Here is a 21,180-nt window from a genome sequence, read left to right on the forward strand (position 1 = left end):
GGGGGGAGAGAAAACAGGCAGAAGGAGGCTTAGGGGTGGAAAATCCGGCGGCTGACTTGGCAGTGATGTCAGCGAAATTGTTGCCAGCTGCTACCGGGTTAGATGAAGTTTGGTGCCCTTTACAATGTATAATGGCTACCTTGGAAGGTGCCGACAGTGCATCTAGTAGTTTGAGTATTTGTTTTTGTTAATAATAGGGGTACCGCCGGTGGTTAAAAACCCTCTCTCTTTCCAGATGACTGAATGGGTGTGTGCGATTACAAAAGCATATTTAGAATCTGTGTATATGTTTACTGTTTTTCCTTTTGATAGTAGGAGTGCCTTGGTTAGTGCAGTGAGTTCTGCCTGCTGTGATGTGGTCCCTTGTGGTAGGGGTTTTGCCTCTAAAACTGTGGAAGAGGTAACTACTGCATATCCTGCCTGTCTGTTTCCTTGAGGGTTGATAAAGGAGCTGCCATCCACAAATAGGGTTAGTTGTGCATTCTGAAGGGGCTGGTCATGCAAGTGTAGGTGGCTGGGGGGTTGAGCCTCCAGAACCTCAGGACAAGAATGTTTGGTATGGGGTAGTTTAAGAGAGTCTGGCAGTAAAGTGGCTGGATTTAGAGAGGAGCAAACTTCTAAAGTAACAGTGGGGTCTTCTATGAATAAGAGATGGAAAAGTTGGAGCCGGGATGGAGTTAAGTGGCTAATACTTTTATGAGAGATGAGATCCTGAAGACGGTGTGTGGAGAGGACTGTTAGATTACTGCCTCTAATGAGCTTTTTTGCTTCCTAGGTCAGGCAGGCTGCCGCTGCTAGCGCACGCAGACAGGGTTGCCAGCCTTGTACAGTTGGGTCTAGCTGTTTGGATAGATAGGCCACAGGACGGTGGGTGTTACCGACAGGCTGGGCTAAGAGACCAACTGCCACTTTCTGCCTTTCATCTGTAAAGAGTTGGAAGGGACGCTGGAAATCAGGCAGTGAGAGAGTGGGTTGTGAGAGACGACAAGCTTTTAAGTGGGTGAAATGAGTCGAGATTAACTTGGGGTTGGACAAAGGCCCATGTGGGGTTTCTTTAACTGCGGCGTATAAAGGTTTGGCTAGGATTCCAAAATTGGGGATCCAATGTCTGAAGAAACCTATTAGACCTAGGAAGGATTGAATTTCTTTTGCATCTTGAGGGGGAAGAAGGTTACGTATTAGGGCCATGCAGTCGGTAGTTAGTGACCGGGTTTTTGGGGTGATTTTAATTCCTAAGTATATGACGGTTTGGCAAGAAATTTGGGCCTTGTGTTTAGATACTCTATAACCTAATGAGCCTAAATGGTTGAGGAGAGTTGCAGTGTCTAGAAGAGAGTCTTGTTTGGTAGGGCTACAGATTAGGAGATCATCTACATACTGCAGAACTTTGCTATTAGTGAGAGGGCAGGAGGCAAGGTCTTTTGCTAAGGCCTGACCAAAGAAATGGGGGCTGTCCCGGAACCCTTGTGGGAGGACTGTCCACGTCAGTTGAGTGGAGGTATGTGTGTCTGGGTCCTCCCATGTGAAAGCAAAAAGGAACTGGCAGTCTGTGTGTAGGGGTATGGTAAAGAAAGCATCCTTAAGGTCTAGCACAGTAAAATAAGTAGAATTGGTGGGGATATGGGACAGAAGGGTGTAAGGGTTGGGAACTACAGGGTGCGTGGGACGGGTGGCTTCATTGACTAGCCGAAGATCCTGTACTAACCTATACGTTCCATCTGCCTTTTTAACTGGAGGTATTGGAGTGTTACAGGGGGAATGTGTGCGGACAAGAATATGTTGGCTAAGTAGTCGCGTGATAATTGGCTTTAAACCTTGTAGATGTGTTGGAGAGAGAGAGAATTGGGGGCGGTTTGGGAAACGAGTGGGATCTTTGAGCTTGATGAGAACTGGTGGGTGGTGGGCAGCTATGACCGGGGTGGAAGTGTCCCACACTTGAGGGTGTACAGAAATAGGGAAGATGGGGGGTGGGGGCGACATAGGAGGAGCGTGTGTGCTTGCACAAAGCATGAGCAACAGGTCATGAGGGGGTTGAAGGGGAGTGGATGGGTTGGTGGGAATGTATATGGAGGCCTTTAAGGTGCTCAGGATGTCTCTGCCTAGTAAGGGGGTAGGGCATGAGGGTATAATGAGGAATGAGTGCGCCAAGTAGTTTTTGGCCAGGCAGCAACTGAGGAGTGGAGTTTTTCATGGGGTGGATGGCTTTCCGTCTACTCCTACTACAGAGATATTGGATGGAAGGCTAGGTCCAGAGAAGGACGGCAAAACAGAATAGGTAGCCCCGCTATCTATTAAAAAATTAATTGTCTTACCCGCTACCAGGAGAGTTACCCGCGGCTCGGCGAGGGTGATGGGGGTCCCCGAGTCTCGGCACCTTCAGTTGTAGTTGTCATCCAGATGTAGGAGCTGGAAGGAGCTCCCAGGATCCTGGGAAAGGGGGTCACGTGGAGACGCAGCACCTGTTCTCAGGGTGGGGCAATCAGACTTCCAGTGTCCTCCCTGCTGGCAAGCAGGGCAGGGGGCTGCTGGTGGATGAGGGTTAGGACATTCATTGGCCCAATGTCCTGACGCCTTGCACTTATAGCAAGGCTGCGTTGGGACTCGGGGACCTTGCGGACACCTGTTGGCATAGTGTCCTGCCTTGCCGCACTTATAGCAGGCTCCTTTCGTGGCCTTGGAGTCTGTGGGGTGTGTGCTCTCTGGTCTGGGGTTACAACTGGGCTGTAAAGCCGCTGCTAGGGGCTGGGCCTTCTGTTTGAGGCGTGCCTGTCGCACTGCCTCAGCCGTCTCCTCTCTGGAGTTATAGACCTTAAAGGCTAATTTAACCAGGTCTTGTATTGGTGTCTGAGGACCATCCTCTACCTTTTGAAGTTTGTTACGAATGTCAGGAGCTGATTGAGCTAGGATGCGCTCCTGCTCCTCAGGGTTTAGGGTGGAAGTTAGGATAACCTAGAGATCATGCCAAGTTAAGTCATAGGCCTGACAAAGGTATCTAAATTCCTTTATGTATATGGTAGGATTAGCTGAGAAATCACCTAAACGCTTCTCAATTTTGGAAAGATCGGCCAATGAGAAAGGGACGTGTACTCTGACTACCCCCTCTGCCCCAGCCACCTCTTGCAAAGGTGCTAACACTGTAGGAGGGTGTGGGCAGATATAGGGGACTCAAGACAGCCAGCTGGGGGCCTGGAAGGAGGCACGGGACTGAGTGGATTACTAGTAGATAAGGAGGAGGAAGGAGGAGTCTGGATGGGGGGAGGAGGAGGAGTCTGGGCAGGAAGGGAGGGGGTGGAGAGAGCGGGGAGAGAAGGAGGAGTATAGGGATGAGAGCTTAAGGCCCAAAAGCCTTGTACGTAATTAATTTCAGACCACTTGCCTAGCCGCTGGCAGAAATTGCTGAGGTTGATCACGCCACAGTGGAAAGGAAAATTAACCGCTTCCTCCTAAGGTCTTGTTCAAGCTGTAAGGTTTTTAAATTGGCTAGGAGGCACCCCAAGGGGGTGCTCTTTGGAAATTTGGACTGGGGGTTTCCCATTTGTTTCCTCTTTACTGACACAGTGGACACAATGGAAATGGAAATGGATCCCTGCCTGGCTTCAAAGCGTCCTTTGGAACCAGCAGAGACAGACTGGAGGCTCATGGAGCCAAAGTGGAGATTACCGTCAGGCGGACGTCTCCGTCCTGAACGGGTCTCCCGAGCCACTTGGTGGCTCCAAATGGACCTCGGACCTGCGCAGGATTTTGGCCGAGGGAGGTAAAGAGGAGACAAGGGCACTTACCCCAGAGAGGCCGTGAGAGTGAGGGAAGCAGGTCTCAGGTCCTGGTCCACCTGCGGCATGGAACGAGGAGGAGGAGGAGGCTCCCCAGACCCTGGGGGCCCTGAGGAGGGGGTCTCCTCCCGGGTTTCGGCACCAACTGATTTGTTTTTCTAAGACCACCAGAGCGGGCACAAAAGAACCAGCGACTAGGCAAGTGTAGGAGCAAAACTGCAAGTTTATTTTGGTCACCTAGCTTCAGGGGAAGAAGGTGGGTAGGGAGAGGTCTGTTGGCCTCTGGCAAATGAGGCCAACAGAGTCACCCGTGCAGCTCTCGGACGGAGTTCCAACAGTCCCGACCGCAGTGGGGAAGCTGGGAAGTCCGCGTGTGGCATTCGTCCGGAGCGGCTTTTCTAGGAGTGGGCGGGCGATAGGCGGGGCACGGGCGTGTCGGGGGGCGTTCCGCAGGTGCGACCAGGTAAATCTTGGTCTCTTCGGATTGACATCACCTGGCGCATGCCTAGTTGGTCTGCACCTTCCTGGGTCGCCGGCTGCATTTTCGCGCGCGCGGGAAAAGTTGAGGGATGAAGAACCCGGAAGTGCGCCATCTTGCTTCCGTTCATCCAAACACTTTCTACTTGGACAGATAGCAAGGTATTGATTCTCATATGAGACTGATTTTATTTCTAGCTTGTTTTCTGTCTGTTACCTTTCCTTTTTTTCTCCTTTACTCGATTCATTTTAAATTTGTTTAAAAACACAGGTAAGATTTGTCATAAAATTTCAGGCATTGCAGCAGTATATCAGAAGTGGTAGTTCTCTTTTTTCTCCCACCCCCAGTCCTGTACCCCTAAGCCACCATATTTCTTTATTCTGAGTTATCTTTACCTGTTGATTCCATTCCTCTCTCAGTTCTGTTAGCGATAGTTTCCATCTAATGGTTTCTGTCTATTAGTGGATATTAGGCCCTCATATATTTTGTTGAATGAGTGAGTGAATGAAAATGGTGACTGTATGCTTAATTCCCTTATGAGCCAGTCAATCACAATTTTAAACGTAGCTCTGGGGCTTTTCTTGAAGAGCCAGTATTCTTTTTTACACATTTCAGTATTTGAAATGCTTATCTTTGAAATGGCTTTTCTGTAAGATGAACATGTTTATACTAAAATTCTAATTTAAATTTCTTTTTCTTACAGCTGCTTTTGCCGCAGTGTTGGCACTGGTAAGATTGTTTTTTTCTCCTATGGTATTTTATGCAGATGTTTATAACTTACTAAAGCTATTTCCCATACATTTAAAGGAATAATTTCAGCATGATTAGTATGAATATATATTACATGTAACACAGTAGTCTAAAGAGCTAGTTTAATTGATAAATCAGGGTCAGAATAATTATTTAATAAAAAAGAGATTCATTATTAAAGAGGCTATATTTGAGACTCCACTCAACATTAATATGTTCATGGTGACAGAAAGATTAATTTTTTTAATCTTCTAGATAGAAATATGAATTTCATTAGGTGTTTCTAAAATGGTAACCCAATGACATTTACAGTTTATACTTTTATTGTACTTCACTTAAAATATTCTGGTTCATTTTAATTTTAAAATCTAATTTGATTTTTTACAGAGGGAAATTTTAGTATAAATGCAATACATACTAAGCGGAAAACAAAGGTAGATACTGTTGTATTTGAGTTTTATTACAAAATTATCTGCAAGTTAGTCGATACTTTTATTTTTGCTTTTAGCTTACTTTAAAAAATAATGTTTACAGTGTCAGTTTTAACACTGTTGCTTTGTTTTCTTTTTCCAGGAGCCATATAACACACCTCTTTGAAAATGACCATCATTTTTCTCACCTCTCAACATTGGAAAGGGAGATGGCTTTTCCCACTGAAATGGTTAGTTTTTATTTGGTGTTTCATCATAGTACTTTAGGAATTTAAAAACATTTAAGGTTTTTATTATGGAAAATTTCAAGATGTTCCAAAGTAGAAAGAGTGGATACTCCAGCTTCTATAGCTGACAGCCACAGCCGGTTTTCCTTCATCTATACCCCCACTCACTATGTCTTTTTTTTTTTCATTTTTATTTATTAATTTTTTTTTTTTTTTTGAGACAGAGTCTCGCTCTGTTGCCCAGGCTGGAATGCAGTGGTGCCATCTCGGCTCATTGCAGGCTCCACCTCCCAGGTTCACGTCATTCTCCTGCCTCAGCCTCCTGAGTAGCTGAGACTACAGATGCCTGCTACCACGCCCGGCTCATTTTGTTTTTGTATTTTTAGTAGAGACGGGATTTCACCATGTTAGCCAGGATGGTCTTGATCTCCTGACCTCGTGATCTGCCTGCCTCGGCCTCCCAAAGTGCTGGGATTACAGGCGTGAGCCACTGTGCCCGGCCAACTATCTCTTTTTAAAGGGAATCCCAGACATTGTATCATTTCATGCTTTCATACTTTCATAAGTGTCTCTAAAGATAAGAATTGTTTTAACTGTGACACAAAACCATGGCACAAGGCATACTGGAAAACGTTTAACAATATCCTTAATATCATCAAATAGAAATCAGTATTTAAATGTCCTGTTTGGCACCTTTAAAAAAAAAAAAAGAAAAACAGTTGATGTGTTTGAATAGGATCCAAACGGTGCCTGCAGATTGCATGTAGTTGATGTGTATCTTAAGTCTTTTAATATGTGAATTCCTTTACCTGTTTTTGTTTCTTTTCCCACCATTTGTTTGTTGAGAAATCCAGGCGATTTGTCCTATACCTACAATAATCCACGTTCTTCAATTATGTTCCTGTATCCCAAGTTTCCTGAACATTTATGGATCAGAAGATTTGACTTATTTTCTGGCAGGAATACTTCCTAGGTGATGCTGTATACTTCTGTTGTATCAGGCCAAGAGGCACATCATATCTGGTTGTCTCACTTTCTGTGATGTTGAGATTGATCACTGGCTTCAGGTATTGTGATGCTGATTCCTCCTATAGCCTAGCCATCAGCCTAGGTTAGTTATTTCATTATCCTTCTCAAACTGTGATACCTAGTCTATCATTTTTTTCTCTGCACTTATTAGCTATAATTCTCCTATTAAGAACTTTCACACAATACCTTTTGATTTCTCTCTGAGGTATTCTTCATAGAGGAAAGACAGGAAAATGCTTTATTCTTTCTTTTTATTTACCAATTTGCAGAAAAATGAGTAACTTCCCTAGCATCTTCTAGTAGTGATCAATGGAGTACCTTCTTTTGGAGTATTATTATGACATGATGGATTTTAACAGATTTTGTAAACTTTCTTGTGTTTAGCAAGTAAAGCCCTTGCAGTGAGAGACAGGATTAGCCGACTAAGAATCCCTAAGCCTAGCTGGGAAGGTGACTGCATCCACCTTTAAACACGGGGCTTGCAACTTAGCCCACACCCAACCAATCAGAGAGCTCACTAAAATGCTAATTAGGCAAAAACAGGAGGTAAAGGAATAGCCAATCATCTATTGCCTGAGAGCACAGTGGGAGGGACAAGGATCAGGATATAAATCCAGGCATTGGAGCCGGCAACGGCAACCCTCTTTGGGTCCCCTCCCCTTATATGGGAGCTCTGTTTTCACTCTATTAAATCTTGCAGCTGCACTCTTCTGGTCCCTGTTTTGTTAGGGCTCAAGCTGAGCTTTCACTCACTGTCCACCGCAGCTGTTGCGACTTCCATCCCTCCGGATCCAGCAGGGTGTCCGCTGTGCTCCTGATCCAGCGAGGCGCCCATTGCCACTCCCGATTGGGCTAAAGGCTTGCCATTGTTCCTGCATGGCTAAGTGCCTGGGTTTGTCTTAATCGAGCTGAACACTAATCACTGGGTTCCAGGGTTCTCTTCCATGACCCACAGCTTGTAATAGAGCTATAACACTCACCACGTGGGCCAAGAGTCCATTGCTTGGAATCTGTGAGGCCAAGAACCCCGGGTCGGAGAACATGAGGCTTGCCACCATGTTGGAAGTGGCCCACCGCCATTTTGGAAGCAGCCTGCCACCATCTTGAGAGCTCTGGGAGCAAGGACCCCCGGTAACAACAGCTCTCCCTGTTTGCCCTTGATGTGACCTCACTAGTATCCATAGGTTCCTTACTTTCAGGTACTACAAGGCATTTTCTTCTCACCTGGCATCAGCCAGTTTTCCAGTGAGCCACCCAATTCCTGTCAGTGGCAGATGCTCATTGCTACTAGATTGGCCACTGTATTTTGTCCTTTTTGCTGAACAGAATTAGGCTACAAATTTTTTTTTTAAAGAGAAGATAGATCATGAATTTATATTAATTTTTTAAATGGAAACAAGATTAAGTTTTTTTACTTATTTGATGTTAACCTTTTAGTTTGAGAATCTTGGTTTCAAATTATTGATAGGAATAAAAGTACCAAAGGTATAATTAAAAATATGATTACTGGAAAGAGTTTAAGATTTTATTGCAGTTCGGTTCTTCACAGGGCAACCCCCAGAACTGGGTATCAGCCCAGGAGGCCATGTGAGTTCTTGGCTTTGGGCAGGAAGGAATTCAAGAATGCACCAACAGAGTAAAGTGAAAATGAGTTTATCTTCAGAAAGTAAAGGGATGAGGCCGGGCGCGGTGGCTCAAGCCTGTAATCCCAGCACTTTGGGAGGCCGAGATGGGCGGATCATGAGGTCAGGAGATCGAGACCATCCTGGCTAACACGGTGAAACCCCGTCTCTACTAAAAAAATACAAAAAACTAGCTGGGCAAGGTGGCGGGCGCCTGTAGTCCCAGCTACTCGGGAGGCTGAGGCAGGAGAATGGTGTAAACCCGGGAGGCGGAGCTTGCAGTGAGCTGAGATCTGGCCACTGCGCTCCAGACTGGGCCACAGAGAGAGAGTCTGTCTCAAAAAAAAAAAAAAAAAAAAAAGTAAAGGGATGAAAGGATGGGTACTCCACAGGCAGAGCAGCTGTGAGGACTGCTGGTTGATTGTTTTTAATGTTATTTCTTCATCGTATGCTAAACAAGAGGTGGATTATTCATGAGTTTTCTGAGAACAGGGAGGGGAATTCCTGGAACTGAGGGTTCCTCCCTCTTTTGGACCATAGAGGGTAACTTCCAGAGGTTGCTATGGCATATGTAAACTGTCATGCTGCTGGTGGGCTTTTCCTTTAGTATGCCAATGTATTATAATGAGCAATAAGGATGACCAGAGGTCACTTTAGTTACCACCTTGGTTTTGGCAGGTTTTGGCCGGCTTCTTTACTGCATCCTTTATTATCAGCAGAATCTTTGTGACCTGTAACTTGTGAAACCAGTCCTGCTGAATTCCTGGGCTCCATTTTAACGTTAGGATATAGTCCACTAGGGATATACAGTAAAAGTACAATATCTTACTGTTACTTGAAATCTCCCAAGTTGATAAATAGTTCATTCCTTTCTTTCATTTTTATTTTGATATTTAGGGATTTTTAAATTTTTGATATGTTTCCAAAATCAAACCTACAAAAGAAGGAAGATATGGTTTCCTAGGGCTGTCATAAAGAAGTACAACAAGCTAGGTGGCTTAAAACAGCAGAAATGTATTCTCTCACAGTTCCAGAGACTAGCAGTGGGACGTTAAGGTGTTGATGGGCCTCTTGTCTCCGAAGGCTGGAGGGGAGAGTCCTTCTTTGCCTCTTGTCAGCCTCTGGTGGTTGCTGGCCATCCTTGGAATTCCTTGGCATGCTGATGCCTCACCCCAATCTCTGATCCATCTTCACACGGCCTTTTCCCCTGTGTGCCTGTAGCTTTGAGGCCAAATATTCCTCTTTATTTAGATTTACCAGTTGTGTTGGGTTTAGAGTCCACCTTAATCCAATATGACCTCATCTTAACTTGATCACGTCTGCAAGAATCCTATTTCCAAATAAGATCACATCCACAGGGTCTGGTGGACATGAAATTTTAGGGGACACTATCCAAATCAGTAAACAAGGAAACATAATTTTAAAAATAGTGATATCAGAGCTAATACATCAGACTATCAAGACCGTTTTTTTTTCTTTTTCAATAAATTTCTGGGTAGGCATATCACTTTTGTGTTTATGAGTCTTAAACCCAGTTTAAACTTTGGCAGCTACTGGTACTGGCTACCAGGGCAGCTCCAGGTAAAACTGAAGATGCAAATACAAGACATAGATTTATTTTGTGTTTCTCTGTCTTCCCTCATACTGCCACTTAGACTCCCCGTTAGGCTTCTAGTATTTTCTTGTTTTTTTGTCTCATGTATTATTCCACCCTTGCTATCTTCCCAAAGTAGTGTGCCGAGCTAAAAAACTCTCTCTTTTCTTCAAAATAGGACCACTTCCCACCCTCATCCCCAGTCCCACAGGGTTCTTACCTTATGCTGACTTGATAGGAGAGAAAGTAATCTGTAAAATTAGGTGGCACCTGAATGAAATTCATATGTAATAATACATCAGTGTGTAACCTTCTCAACACATTTGCATTTTTGCATGTAAATCTGGAGGAAAAATGACTGATAGTTTCATTTTGGGGATTAAAATAAGCAGTTAGAGGAGCATTTTTGGCTTGAGATTTCTTGGTTCATGATAAATTTTAGTTCCATAATAAACCACTCAGTCTATTCATAAGATAGCATTTTCTAACAGTTATATTGGTGTGGGTAATAGAATTTTCTAAGTTGAAGTATGCCGAGTCATATTATTTTTTAAATGCTGAAACTATTTTTGAAGCTATTTTGCAATTCAGTTATTTCAATTAAGACAAGTTTATGTGAAAATACATAGTTTTTTTGCAACTTTAGGATTTATCAGTGATCAGAAATCTGTGAAATTCATTGTATTAATAGCTATTACGTGCTTAATTGCTTTGTTTTTCAAAAACAGTGTATTTACTTAGAAGAGGCATCATAATTATGTACCTCTTGTTATTTTAACTGAGCATATCCTTATTTCAGGGACTGTATTATTCCTATTTCAAGACTATTGTGGAAGCACCCTCAGTTTTGAATGGAGTATGGATGATTATGAATGATAAACTGACTGAATACCCCCTTGTTATTAATACATTGAAAAGGTTCAGTCTTTACCCTGAGGTAAGGTACTTTTTCCAATTGTGATTTTTCACTTTTGTAAAACTTTTTTGTATTAAATGCTGATTCTAAATCTAAGATATAATTCAACATATTACATTGTATTTAATTTTTTAAAAGAAAATATGTATCTTGGGGAGGAATATATAAAAAAGATCATTATTGATTTTGAGGAGCATTGTTTAGAAAATACGAAAACTAGATTTGGTGTGCTTGTAGGGATTATACTAAGGGGAGCTCTGTTGCTTTTCTTTTCTTTTTTTTTTTTTTTTTGAGATGGAGTCTCGCTCTGTCGCCCAGGCTAGAGTGCAGTGGCCGGATCTCAGCTCACTGTAAGCTCCGCCTCCCGGGTTTACGCCATTCTCCTGCCTCAGCCTCCCAAGTAGCTGGGACTACAAGCGCCCGCCACCTCGCCCGGCTAGTTTTTTGTATTTTTTAGTAGAGACGGGGTTTCACCATGTTAGCCAGGATGGTCTCGATCTCCTGACCTCGTGATCCGCCCGTCTCGGCCTCCCAAAGTGCTGGGATTACAGGCTTGAGCCACTGCGCCCGGCCGAGCTCTGTTACTTTTACATGTCATTTGTTAAACGTTTTCTTCCTTATCCTCATTTAATTAAGCGCACTTTCTTGAGTGGGGGTGGAGGGAAGGTGAGCCCAGTTCAGCAAGTGGAGATGACATTTGGCCTCTCCTTTATCCTTCTTGCAAAACTATAAATTTGTTGATGTGGAATTCTTTCATTCAATAGAATATATACTTTAATGATTTTGTCAAAAGGCCTTCCAAATAGATATTGAACTGTCCACCAGCAGTGTCTTCGAAACTGTTTATTTACCTGCATCTTTGTTAATTGGATAGACAAAGAAATTGAAGTCACATGATATATTTCATTCATTGATTTTATATATGTATTTCAGTGTTCTCTATTTATGTATATATAGCACATACATATACATATAATGCATTTTTACTTTTAAAATTAATTGTCAATTTTTGCCTTTTATCTATATTTCTATTAAAATTTTTTAAGAGCTCATTTATTATATACTGGATATTAATATAATGCTATATAATGAAACATTTTCCCTAGTTGTCTGCCCTTCAGCTTTGTGTATGATGTGTATGTATTTTTTTCTATACAGAAATATATCTGTGAATCTTTTTGTCTTTTATACATACATGTAAAAAACTTCATTTTTATAATCATTACAATTATTTTTTTAAATTTACATTTTTAGTTTATCTGGAATTGGTTTTGATGCATAGCGTGGGGTAGGAATCGAACCTTGAATTTTTCTTTGAAAATGGTATTGTGTGTAACCTAACACTGATGAGGTGTCCATCCTCTCTCCACTGATTTGAAGTAAGCTTTCTTCTTTATATGCAAAATTATTATACCTACATGCTTGCATGTGTTTCTGGATTTTGTGCTCAGTATTGCCTTAGGTTGAGGTCGTGGGAAGTGGACTTTGAGATGGAGATTTGCATGCTGGAAGTAGTTGAGGGAGTGTCCTTAGGGTCAACACCTGAAGGGGGATGAGTGAAGCAGATTGAGGCAGGAAGAAGAGGAGAGCTTTGATGCAGCCACCGTGAAGGCCTCATCCAGTCCCTGGCAGCTCTGGATCTGGGATGGCCTTGCAGAGTTATCCTACCTTGACAGAAGGGCCCCTAGTCCCTGTTGACTAGTCAGTCATTGGATGCAGATTGCCCTTGGATCACTTTGAGTGAATTTACTTTCTTCTGCCACGCGGAGTTCCCAGGGAGGGACATAGCTTCGAGCTCTCAGGCTCCAATCTTCCAACCAGCTGGAGGAATGAGTGCTCCGGCCCAGAAGAGGGAATCTGGGGTGGCTTACCACCACCTATAACGTGGCTACATTGATCTCTCTAGCCATTCTTGTGCCAGTATCACACTATTTTAATTATTAAAGGTGATGAGACTTAATATCTGTTAAAACATTCCCTTTAGTTTTCTTGTTTTCTAGATACATTTTAGGCACATAGAATTTTGATTAGAATTATTTTATGTTTATGAATTAATTTGAGGGAGAATTCATATATTAAATAATTCGTTCCATTCCAGTAGACCCAGTATCTTTTACTTGTGCAAATCCTCTTTTTTGTCTCTTAGTAGAGTTGTATAGTTTTTGAAAAACATAAATTTAGCACTTTTTTTTGGCCCATATTTTGTCCTTACCCATGGATGAACAATTGAAAACTGACCAGTGAAGAATCTGCCTAGGAGATTCTGAGCCTCGTTTTACTAGATTTAAAGGGAGCCAAGTGAATGGTATAGAAAGGCAAAATATAATTGTCACAATATCTCAAAAGTATTCTACCAATGAAAATTGTTTAGTATATTTTCTCAAGATGCCGCTATATTTTTTAAAAATAGGTAATTTTGGCCAGCTGGTACTGGATTTATGCCAAAATAATGGACTTGATTGGTATTCAAACCAAGATATGTTGGACAGTTACCAGAGGAGAAGGACTCAGTCCTACTGAAAGCTGCGAAGATAAGTTTCTTTCTGTGATATTGTCCAGTTATCTGTTGTAAAATAATAAACTTATCCAGCATAATAAACTTATACTGTAAACTTAGTGGTGTAAACACTACCCATTTTATTATGCATATGGTTTCTGCAAGTCCAGAATTTGGGCAGGCTTTAGCAGGGCTGGCTTATCTCCATGATTTCAGGGACCTCTGCTAGTAAGACGCAAATGTCTGGGAAGACTGGAATTAACTGAGAGGCTGCATTGCTCACATTTTGACTCCTGGGCGTGGAGGACTATGAGGCTGAGCTCAGCTGGAACTGTCAGCTGGGACACCTACCTGTGGCCTTTCTGGGTGACTTGGGGTTTTTGATAGCAAAGTACCTCAGAGTTGTAGTAAGGCTTTTCCTACGGCAGCTGAAGGCTCCAAGCTGGACACTGCATGGCCTCTTATGACCTAGCCTCAGAAGTCACATAGTGTTGTTCTGCCGTACTCTGTTGAAAGAGTCACAAGCCCAGTGAAACTCAAAAATGGGGTCTGTAGACCCCATACCTCCAGAGGAGGCGTATCTGTGATTTTTGCAGCCCTGTTTTAAAACCACCATTGCTCATTACCCTGATCGCATCTATGTTCTGCAGTAGTGTTGTGTTTTCTTGTGGGAACTAAGGCAACTATTTAATATATCTGGCCACCATTTTCAAAATTTAGGTATAAATTTTAATATAAATTGCTAGAGGTAATTTAGGTTAATGTGGTTGGAGCATATGTTTTATTTTTAAAAGATTGAGAGATCCTGCTTGCTTTTATGTTGCTGTAATTTTTATTGTAAATGGACTAATGATGGCATTATTCTTCATATATGGCACATATTTAAGGTAAGATAATATTTTAGCATGTGTTTGTAAGATATACTAAAATAAAATAGTTGATTAGTTAATAGTTAATCGTTGATTAATTTATAGTTCAGTTTTATGAAAATATCCTAAGCAATCTTACTATCATAAAATCATTATTTGCATGCTTTCACCACTGCCGTGGCCCATCACACTTAAGGTAGTTTCAGAGGTATAAATAGAATTGGGGAAACTTGATACATTTAATTTTTTTTTTTTTTTTTGAGACAGGGTCTCACTCTGTCACCCAGGCTGGAGTGCAGTAGTGTAATCTCTGCTTACTGCAGCCTCTGCCTCCTGGGTTCAAGCGATCCTCCCACTTCAGCCTCCTGAGTAGCTGGTACTATAGGTGCACACCACCAAACTCAGCTAATTTTTTGTAGAGACAGGGTTTTGCTATGTTGCCCAGACTAGTCTCAACTTCTGGGCTTGAGTGATCTGCCTATCTCAGCCTCCCAAAGTACTGGGATTACAGGCATGAGCCACAATGCCTGGCATAAATTTTAAATATTCATAGGCATTTGAGCATAAACAATATATATTCCACAAATGGTTATGGAATATCTAATATATTGTTATAGAACAATATATTCCATTTGCTGTATGTATGTGTGTGTGCTGAGATGTGTGAAGTCTTACTTCTTACTATAGTTTTGGTGTAAAAAATTCTGTAGACTACTGCTTAAGGTAGCATGAGGGAGCAGCTTTTACCTTAGAGCATTTGGCTCTTTCCAGATGGCTGACTCCGGTTCTTCTTCCAATGTCAATGGCTGTAGATTGTTTCAGCTCCTTCCGGTATATATTGTTTACATAATATATAAGGGAAAAGACCACTGATTATCAAATGATATTAATAGCTCTTTACTAATGTTAAAATAGAAGTATCTTCTATGCAATATTTAGAAGTGTCTTCTATGCACTATTTAATATCTGACCTGATTTACTTTACTAAATCATTCCTAAAATTAAAAGACTACTTTTTTAAGGCTTTTTATGTTTACTTTTCTCTTTCTTATTTTTTTGCCAATTTATTATACTGTATATATGTTTGAAGTATTTTACCTTGAGATTATCTTTTGAATTTTCTTCCCTGCTGCTTATTGATTCTTTGTAGTACAGAATTATGAGAATTGTATATGATTTTCAATTCAGGATAATGAGTTTGTGTTTGCTATTATCCCATTATCTTCTTTCCTTTGGAAGTGTGGCATTTTCAGTTTAGTACCTCAAAGATGTGTTGAGTTTCTAGCCCACCGTTTGAGTATCTAGCAGTTACTTGATAAGCATTTGTCAAACGAGGAAGCTGTTAGAAGGTCAATGTAAAATATATTTGCATGTAGATTTAAGATACTTTGATGTTAATATTTCTGACTTAGGTCTAAGAAAATTCTTTTGTTTAATTGGGGAGACTAAAATAAAAATGCATGATTAAAAGATGATATGAAAGATTTGTTTTTGAAACAAGATGCAGGGAAATGAGTTAAACCAAAAGACTACGGTAATGAGAAAAGGAGGCTGACTTGAGGGAAAGTGGGCCTGTGGGCTTGCATCCTAATGAGCCAGAGGGAGAGAAACTTGGTGGTGTCTGTTCATGTTGCTAAGTACTGCCCATCTGTCTATGGGTAGCTTCATTACATTTGGGAGATTAGATTTTAAATAAGAGAAGTTAGAATATGAAACATGGCATGTTTGCTAAACTGCTAATCTGCACTTATGCTACCTTTTTTTTTTTAAAAAAAATGTAGTCTTGCTATATTGTTGCCCAGGCTGGAGTCCAGTGACTATTCACAGATGTGGTCATAGTGTACTACAGCCTCAAAGCACTGGCTTCAAGCAATCCTCCTGCCTCAGCCTCCCAAGTAGCTGGAACTACAAGTGCGTGCCACCATGCCTGGCTACTTTTTTAGTTGAAAGAAGAATTTATAAACAATTGTTAAAGCATTCATATTTTCTTGTAATGCTTGTTATAACTGTTTTTTCAAAGGCAGAAAGCACAACATCTACTGAAGAGAATAGAAGTTTCTGGTTTCGGTTGAGGGGTTTTTGGTGGTTTTGGTCCTGACCTGACCTTTCTCAGTCTTTAACCCCTGTGGTGCCTGGTAGGCAGTTTTCTGTCTACATGGGAGATGCATAGTCAGTTGTTCAGTCAACACATGCAATTCATACCAAGTAGTTTCTTAAGGCTGTTTGGACTCTGAGAGCATGTGAGTGCGTCAGAGTGTGTGTGAATGGAAGATAGACAGGAATGAAGGATAAAGTCTTTAGAACTCCAGAGGCAGGAGAAATTTTTTTTGCACGGAGGGGCTACTTCAGTGTGACCTTGTAGAATCAGAGGTATTTGGATAGGTGGAAATAAACCATAAGGATAAAAGCATACCAGGGAGAGGCAAAGGCCAAAATCTAGTGTATGGAAAGCAGGTAATAAGCAGATCAGTTTTGCTGGGATGCATGTTCTTCAGGGAGTGTTGTGGAGGATTCAGATGGGAACAGTGGTTGTGCTGGATGATGAAAGGCCTTGGTAACTGACTGGGTTGAAACCTATTCCAAAGCGAGTGAAATAAATACAAAAATTGACCAGTATGAAAACAGGATTCAAGCTGAAGTATGATCTCATGGAACACTTGACTTTCCCCAGTCCTCAAAGTCAAGCAGTGACTGCTTCAGCACAGTGTTTGTCAAATTGCAGGGCATCACTTATTAGAGAGTTTTACAATTGATTCAGTGGGTTGAGCCCATTTCATTTTAGATGAAAAAAACAAAACAAAACAAAACTACAAAGCAAATAATGTCATCTACCACACTAATAAGGATAGATACTATTTAGAGAAACTTCCATTTACTGTGTATATATGTCAGTAGGCAAGGTCATGAGCTAGTCCTGGGATAAATGTGGGACTCAGTCGGTAGGGATATCTGACAGAAATGTAGTGGCCAGGTACTGCATATCCAGCAGAAATATCATGAGGGGAAGAGCTGTTCCCTCTTTCTAAATTCGCCACTGTTTACCCTGGCTCTGTGGAGCATATCAAAGTGGAACAACTTCTGTCAGTGACATAAGTGTCTTTAACTGATGCCAGCAGTAAAGCATGTGGAGCCAAGGTAAAATATGGACAAGAATCTGGTCCAGGCTCATCCAGGCTCGCACTAATGTAGAGATTTTGGGCCTGAGTAAGTACTTGGTTCTGGACTGGCCACCTTGCCTCGTGTGTGTACATCTGTCCTCTTGGCATCCCATTGGGATTTCCTTGACTGCTCTCCCCTGTTGGATCTCCTGTGCCCTTATCCTGTTTGTTCCTATTTCTTGGTTTATTTTCTCATTTTGGTAGACCTTGTCTTTTGGTAACTAGGTCTTGAGAGTAGAGAGCTGGGAGGTAAACATTTATGAAACTTTGCATATTTGAAAATGTTTTTATTTGCCTTCATATTTGGTTCATTGTTTGGCCAAGTATTGAACTCTAGACTTGAAAACATTGTTGGTCGCTTCAGATGGTGCTATTCAGATGTTCCTAAGTTATTCGGATTTCTAAACCTTTGTATGTGACCTTTGCTTCCCCTTCCTCTCTCTGGAAGATTGTAGAATATCTTCCTTGTCTCTATGGTTCTGAAATTTCAGAGCAATATGTCTCAGTGTAGATCTGCTTTCATGTGTTCTCTTGTACCCCTGATGGGTTGTTTCAATCTTGTAACTCATGCCTTTGATTTCTGGGAATTTTCTTGAATTATTTCTTTACTTATTTTATTCCTTTTGTCTTCTGATTCAGAACTTCTATTGTTTGGATGTTCGTAGTTCCCAGTCCTCTAATTTTCTTTTCTTTTTTCCCATTTTTAAGCTCGTTGGCTTTGTTCTACATTCTAGAACATTTTATCAGCCTTATTTTTTCAACCCTCCTACTGAGTTTTTATTTTTCATTATCATGCTTTTTTTTTTGAGACAGAGTCTCGCTCTGTTACCAGTCTAGAGTGCAATCGCATGATCTCGGCTCACTGCAACCTTCGCTTCTTGGGTTCAAGCAATTTTCTCTTGCCTCAGCCTACCAAGTAGCTGGGACTACAGGCACACACCACCACGCCCAGCCAATGTTTGTATTTTCTAGTTGAGATGGGTTTCACCATGTTGGCCAGGATTGTCTCGATCTCTTGACCTGGTGATCCCCCTGCCTCAGCCTCCCAAAGTGCTGGGATTACAGGCGTGAGCCTAGGTGATTACGTGCCTGGCCTAGCTTGTGTTTTTAAACATCTTTTGGTCTCTACCTTCCATGCTAGGTGCTTTCCTTAGATGTCTGGCAAACTTAGGCTGTCATGATTAAGGCTAGAAGACCAAAAAAAGCTGTATAGAAGCTCTAAATTGTGGTTGGAATCTATTAAGGTTGAATTTTTGTATAGTTTGAATAAATGATGTGAGCAGAACTTAGAGTGACTACCAGTTCTTTGGTTTGCCTTTAGATGTAAAGGAAAATATAAAGTAATGGATGTCTTTTAGGATTGTAAAAGGGAGGTGCAGTGTTTTATTAGGTTAACTAAAATGGAAGATTATAGAAGATTTTTAAAGAAGTGATTGAGTAGAGGGGAGAACACCTAAATGAGTTAAGAGACTGTCTTCTATGTGAGAATGGAATAAGGTAGTGTTTGCAAAGGACCCGGAGGAATGCTTGCCTTCCAAAATATTTTTTGATTGAATAAATGAATAATTAATAAAATATTGAAAGAAAAACTTAGCTTATGGTTGCCATATATGAAAGGCACAATAGAAATATATCATCTATCACATAAGCTTTACTAGCATTTACCAATTTAGCAAGTATTTTTCCAGTGGACTCATTCTGAAGCTTTCCTTCTGCAGATTCCAATCTTCCCTGAAGACTGTTTTTGATTGGAGAAATTCAGTACATGTGTGACCCTTATGTGAGGTTCTAGTCTAAACTCTTTACAATCAGAAACTCATTTAATCCATATGGTTACCTAATGAGATAGGTAAACCACTTTATAGATGAGGAAACTGAGACACAAGGATATTAAATAACTTTGCCAAGGTCACAGAGCTAGTCATTGGCAGAGTAGGGATTTGAGTACCGACAATGGCTCCAGAGTGTGTGCTCTACTATCTTATTATTATTATTATTTTTTGAAACGGAGTCTCGCTCTGTCGCCCAGTCTGGAGTGCAGTGGCGTGATCAAGGATCACTGCAAGCTCCGCCTCCCGGGTTTACTTAGGCCATTTTCCTGCCTCAGCCTCCCAAGTAGCTGGGACTACAGGCGCCTGCCACCACACCAGGCTAACTTTTTGTATTCTTAGTAGAGACAGGGTTTCACTGTGTTAACCAGGATGGTCTCGATCTCCTGACCTTGTGATCCATCTGCCTCGGCCTCCCATAGTGCTGGGATTACAGGCGTGAGCCACCATGCCCGGCCTACTGTCTTTGAGAATACATTTTAAGTGTTCTTTCCATAGCAATTAAATTGTTTGCAGCTTTAATTTTTGTTTAAAGATCCTGCATAATGAAGAAAAAAGTGTTTATTCCATTTCCAGAGTGAGTAGTATTTATATTTCATAAAAAGTTTTACTTAAAATATTAAAATGTGGCCGGGCGCGGTGGCTCAACCCTGTAATCCCAGCACTTTGGGAGGCCGAGACGGGCGGATCCCGAGGTCAGGAGATCGAGACCATCCTGGCTTACACGGTGAAACCCCGTCTCTACTAAAAAAAAAAAAAAAAAAAAAAAAAACTAGCCGGGCGAGGTGGCGGTGCCTGTAGTCCCAGCTACTCGGGAGGCTGAGGCAGGAGAATGGCGTGAACCCGGGAGGCGGAGCTTGCAGTGAGCTGAGATCCGGCTACAGCACTCCAGCCTGGGTGACAGAGCGAGACTCCGTCTCAAAAAAAAAAAAAAAAAAAAAAAAAAATTAAAATGTTTCAAAGATACATGATATTAACAAGGATCTAGACTTTCCATTCTCTTTTCTGTTCTCATGTTCCAGAATATTACCGTTCTGTAATAGTTCATTTCCGAAGGATTCTGAGGTCCCAGGATTTTGCTGTTCTTCAGCTGATATTTCTGTACACATCGTTTTGGTTTGATAGGTGGAAGTTTACTCTTTCTAATATTGTCATTTTTCAGGATTCTGTTTTGCTCCATTTTTAGCTGTCATACATGTAATTTTATATTTATTCTAATAGTTTCTTCAGTTAATTTTACTTAGAATCATTTATTGAACTAAGTACACATTGGAGGGAAAGGTAACATACTGCGTGTTGGGGGGCGGATTCTTAAATGTCTGCTTTTGCAATTACACATTTCCCCAACTCCTCATCCTCCAGGTAAGATGACTGTAACTCCATACCTTCGCATGGTCTGGTACTTTGTAGTTGGTAATTTCAGTATGGAAAGTTTCTCTTTTTGGAAGGTTTTTCTTTAATGGTTTTCAAGCCAAGGTTAAAATATACTGTATTATTTCTTTGGTGGTGAATACGAACATCTATTTTAATGTTGTCTGGAACATTTTTATGATTTGTTCCTTATAAGTATTTTTTGGTAAATATCAAGAGGTCTCCAAATAAGTTAATTGAACAACTTCATTTCTATTAATGTGTTTTACAATGGGTATGTTACTTATTAGTATGTTTTTAAACTGAATTTTCACTGTTTTGTATATATATGCATAACTTTTCTAATCAAGTACATCAGTGGTCCCTTGCCCCATCTGTCTTCCCGACCGCATCAATCCCTTTGTCTGGGGAAAGCCACTTTCTGATCTTTGAAACCTCAGCAATTCTAATACGTAAAACCATGGTCCACAGTTACATTATTATGACTGTAAAAATGTTGCTCATGGCCGGGGGCAGTGGCTCACGCCTGTAATCCCAGCACTTTGGGAGGCTGAGGCGGGCGGATGATGAGGTGAGGAGATTGAGACCATCCTGGCTAACATAGTGAAACCCCGTCTCTACTAAAAATACAAAAAATTA

The 21,180-nt window shown here is 41.4% G+C and overlaps 1 protein-coding gene across 1 annotated transcript in view; it reads left to right on the plus strand.

The window, feature by feature from the left end:
* The window catches only part of LOC104660373 (dpy-19 like C-mannosyltransferase 1), a 120,285-nt gene that overhangs the window by 15,962 nt on the left and 83,143 nt on the right, over positions 1-21,180 (plus strand). The window contains 6 exon segments of the mRNA XM_030931863.1: positions 2,816-2,840; positions 5,572-5,659; positions 10,701-10,838; positions 13,228-13,352; positions 14,109-14,201; positions 21,058-21,069. Of these exon segments, the coding sequence (XP_030787723.1) occupies positions 2,816-2,840; positions 5,572-5,659; positions 10,701-10,838; positions 13,228-13,352; positions 14,109-14,201; positions 21,058-21,069 (481 nt within the window).

The sequence above is a fragment of the Rhinopithecus roxellana genome, chromosome 6 (genome assembly GCF_007565055.1).
Source record: "Rhinopithecus roxellana isolate Shanxi Qingling chromosome 6, ASM756505v1, whole genome shotgun sequence".
NCBI lineage: Eukaryota > Metazoa > Chordata > Mammalia > Primates > Cercopithecidae > Rhinopithecus > Rhinopithecus roxellana.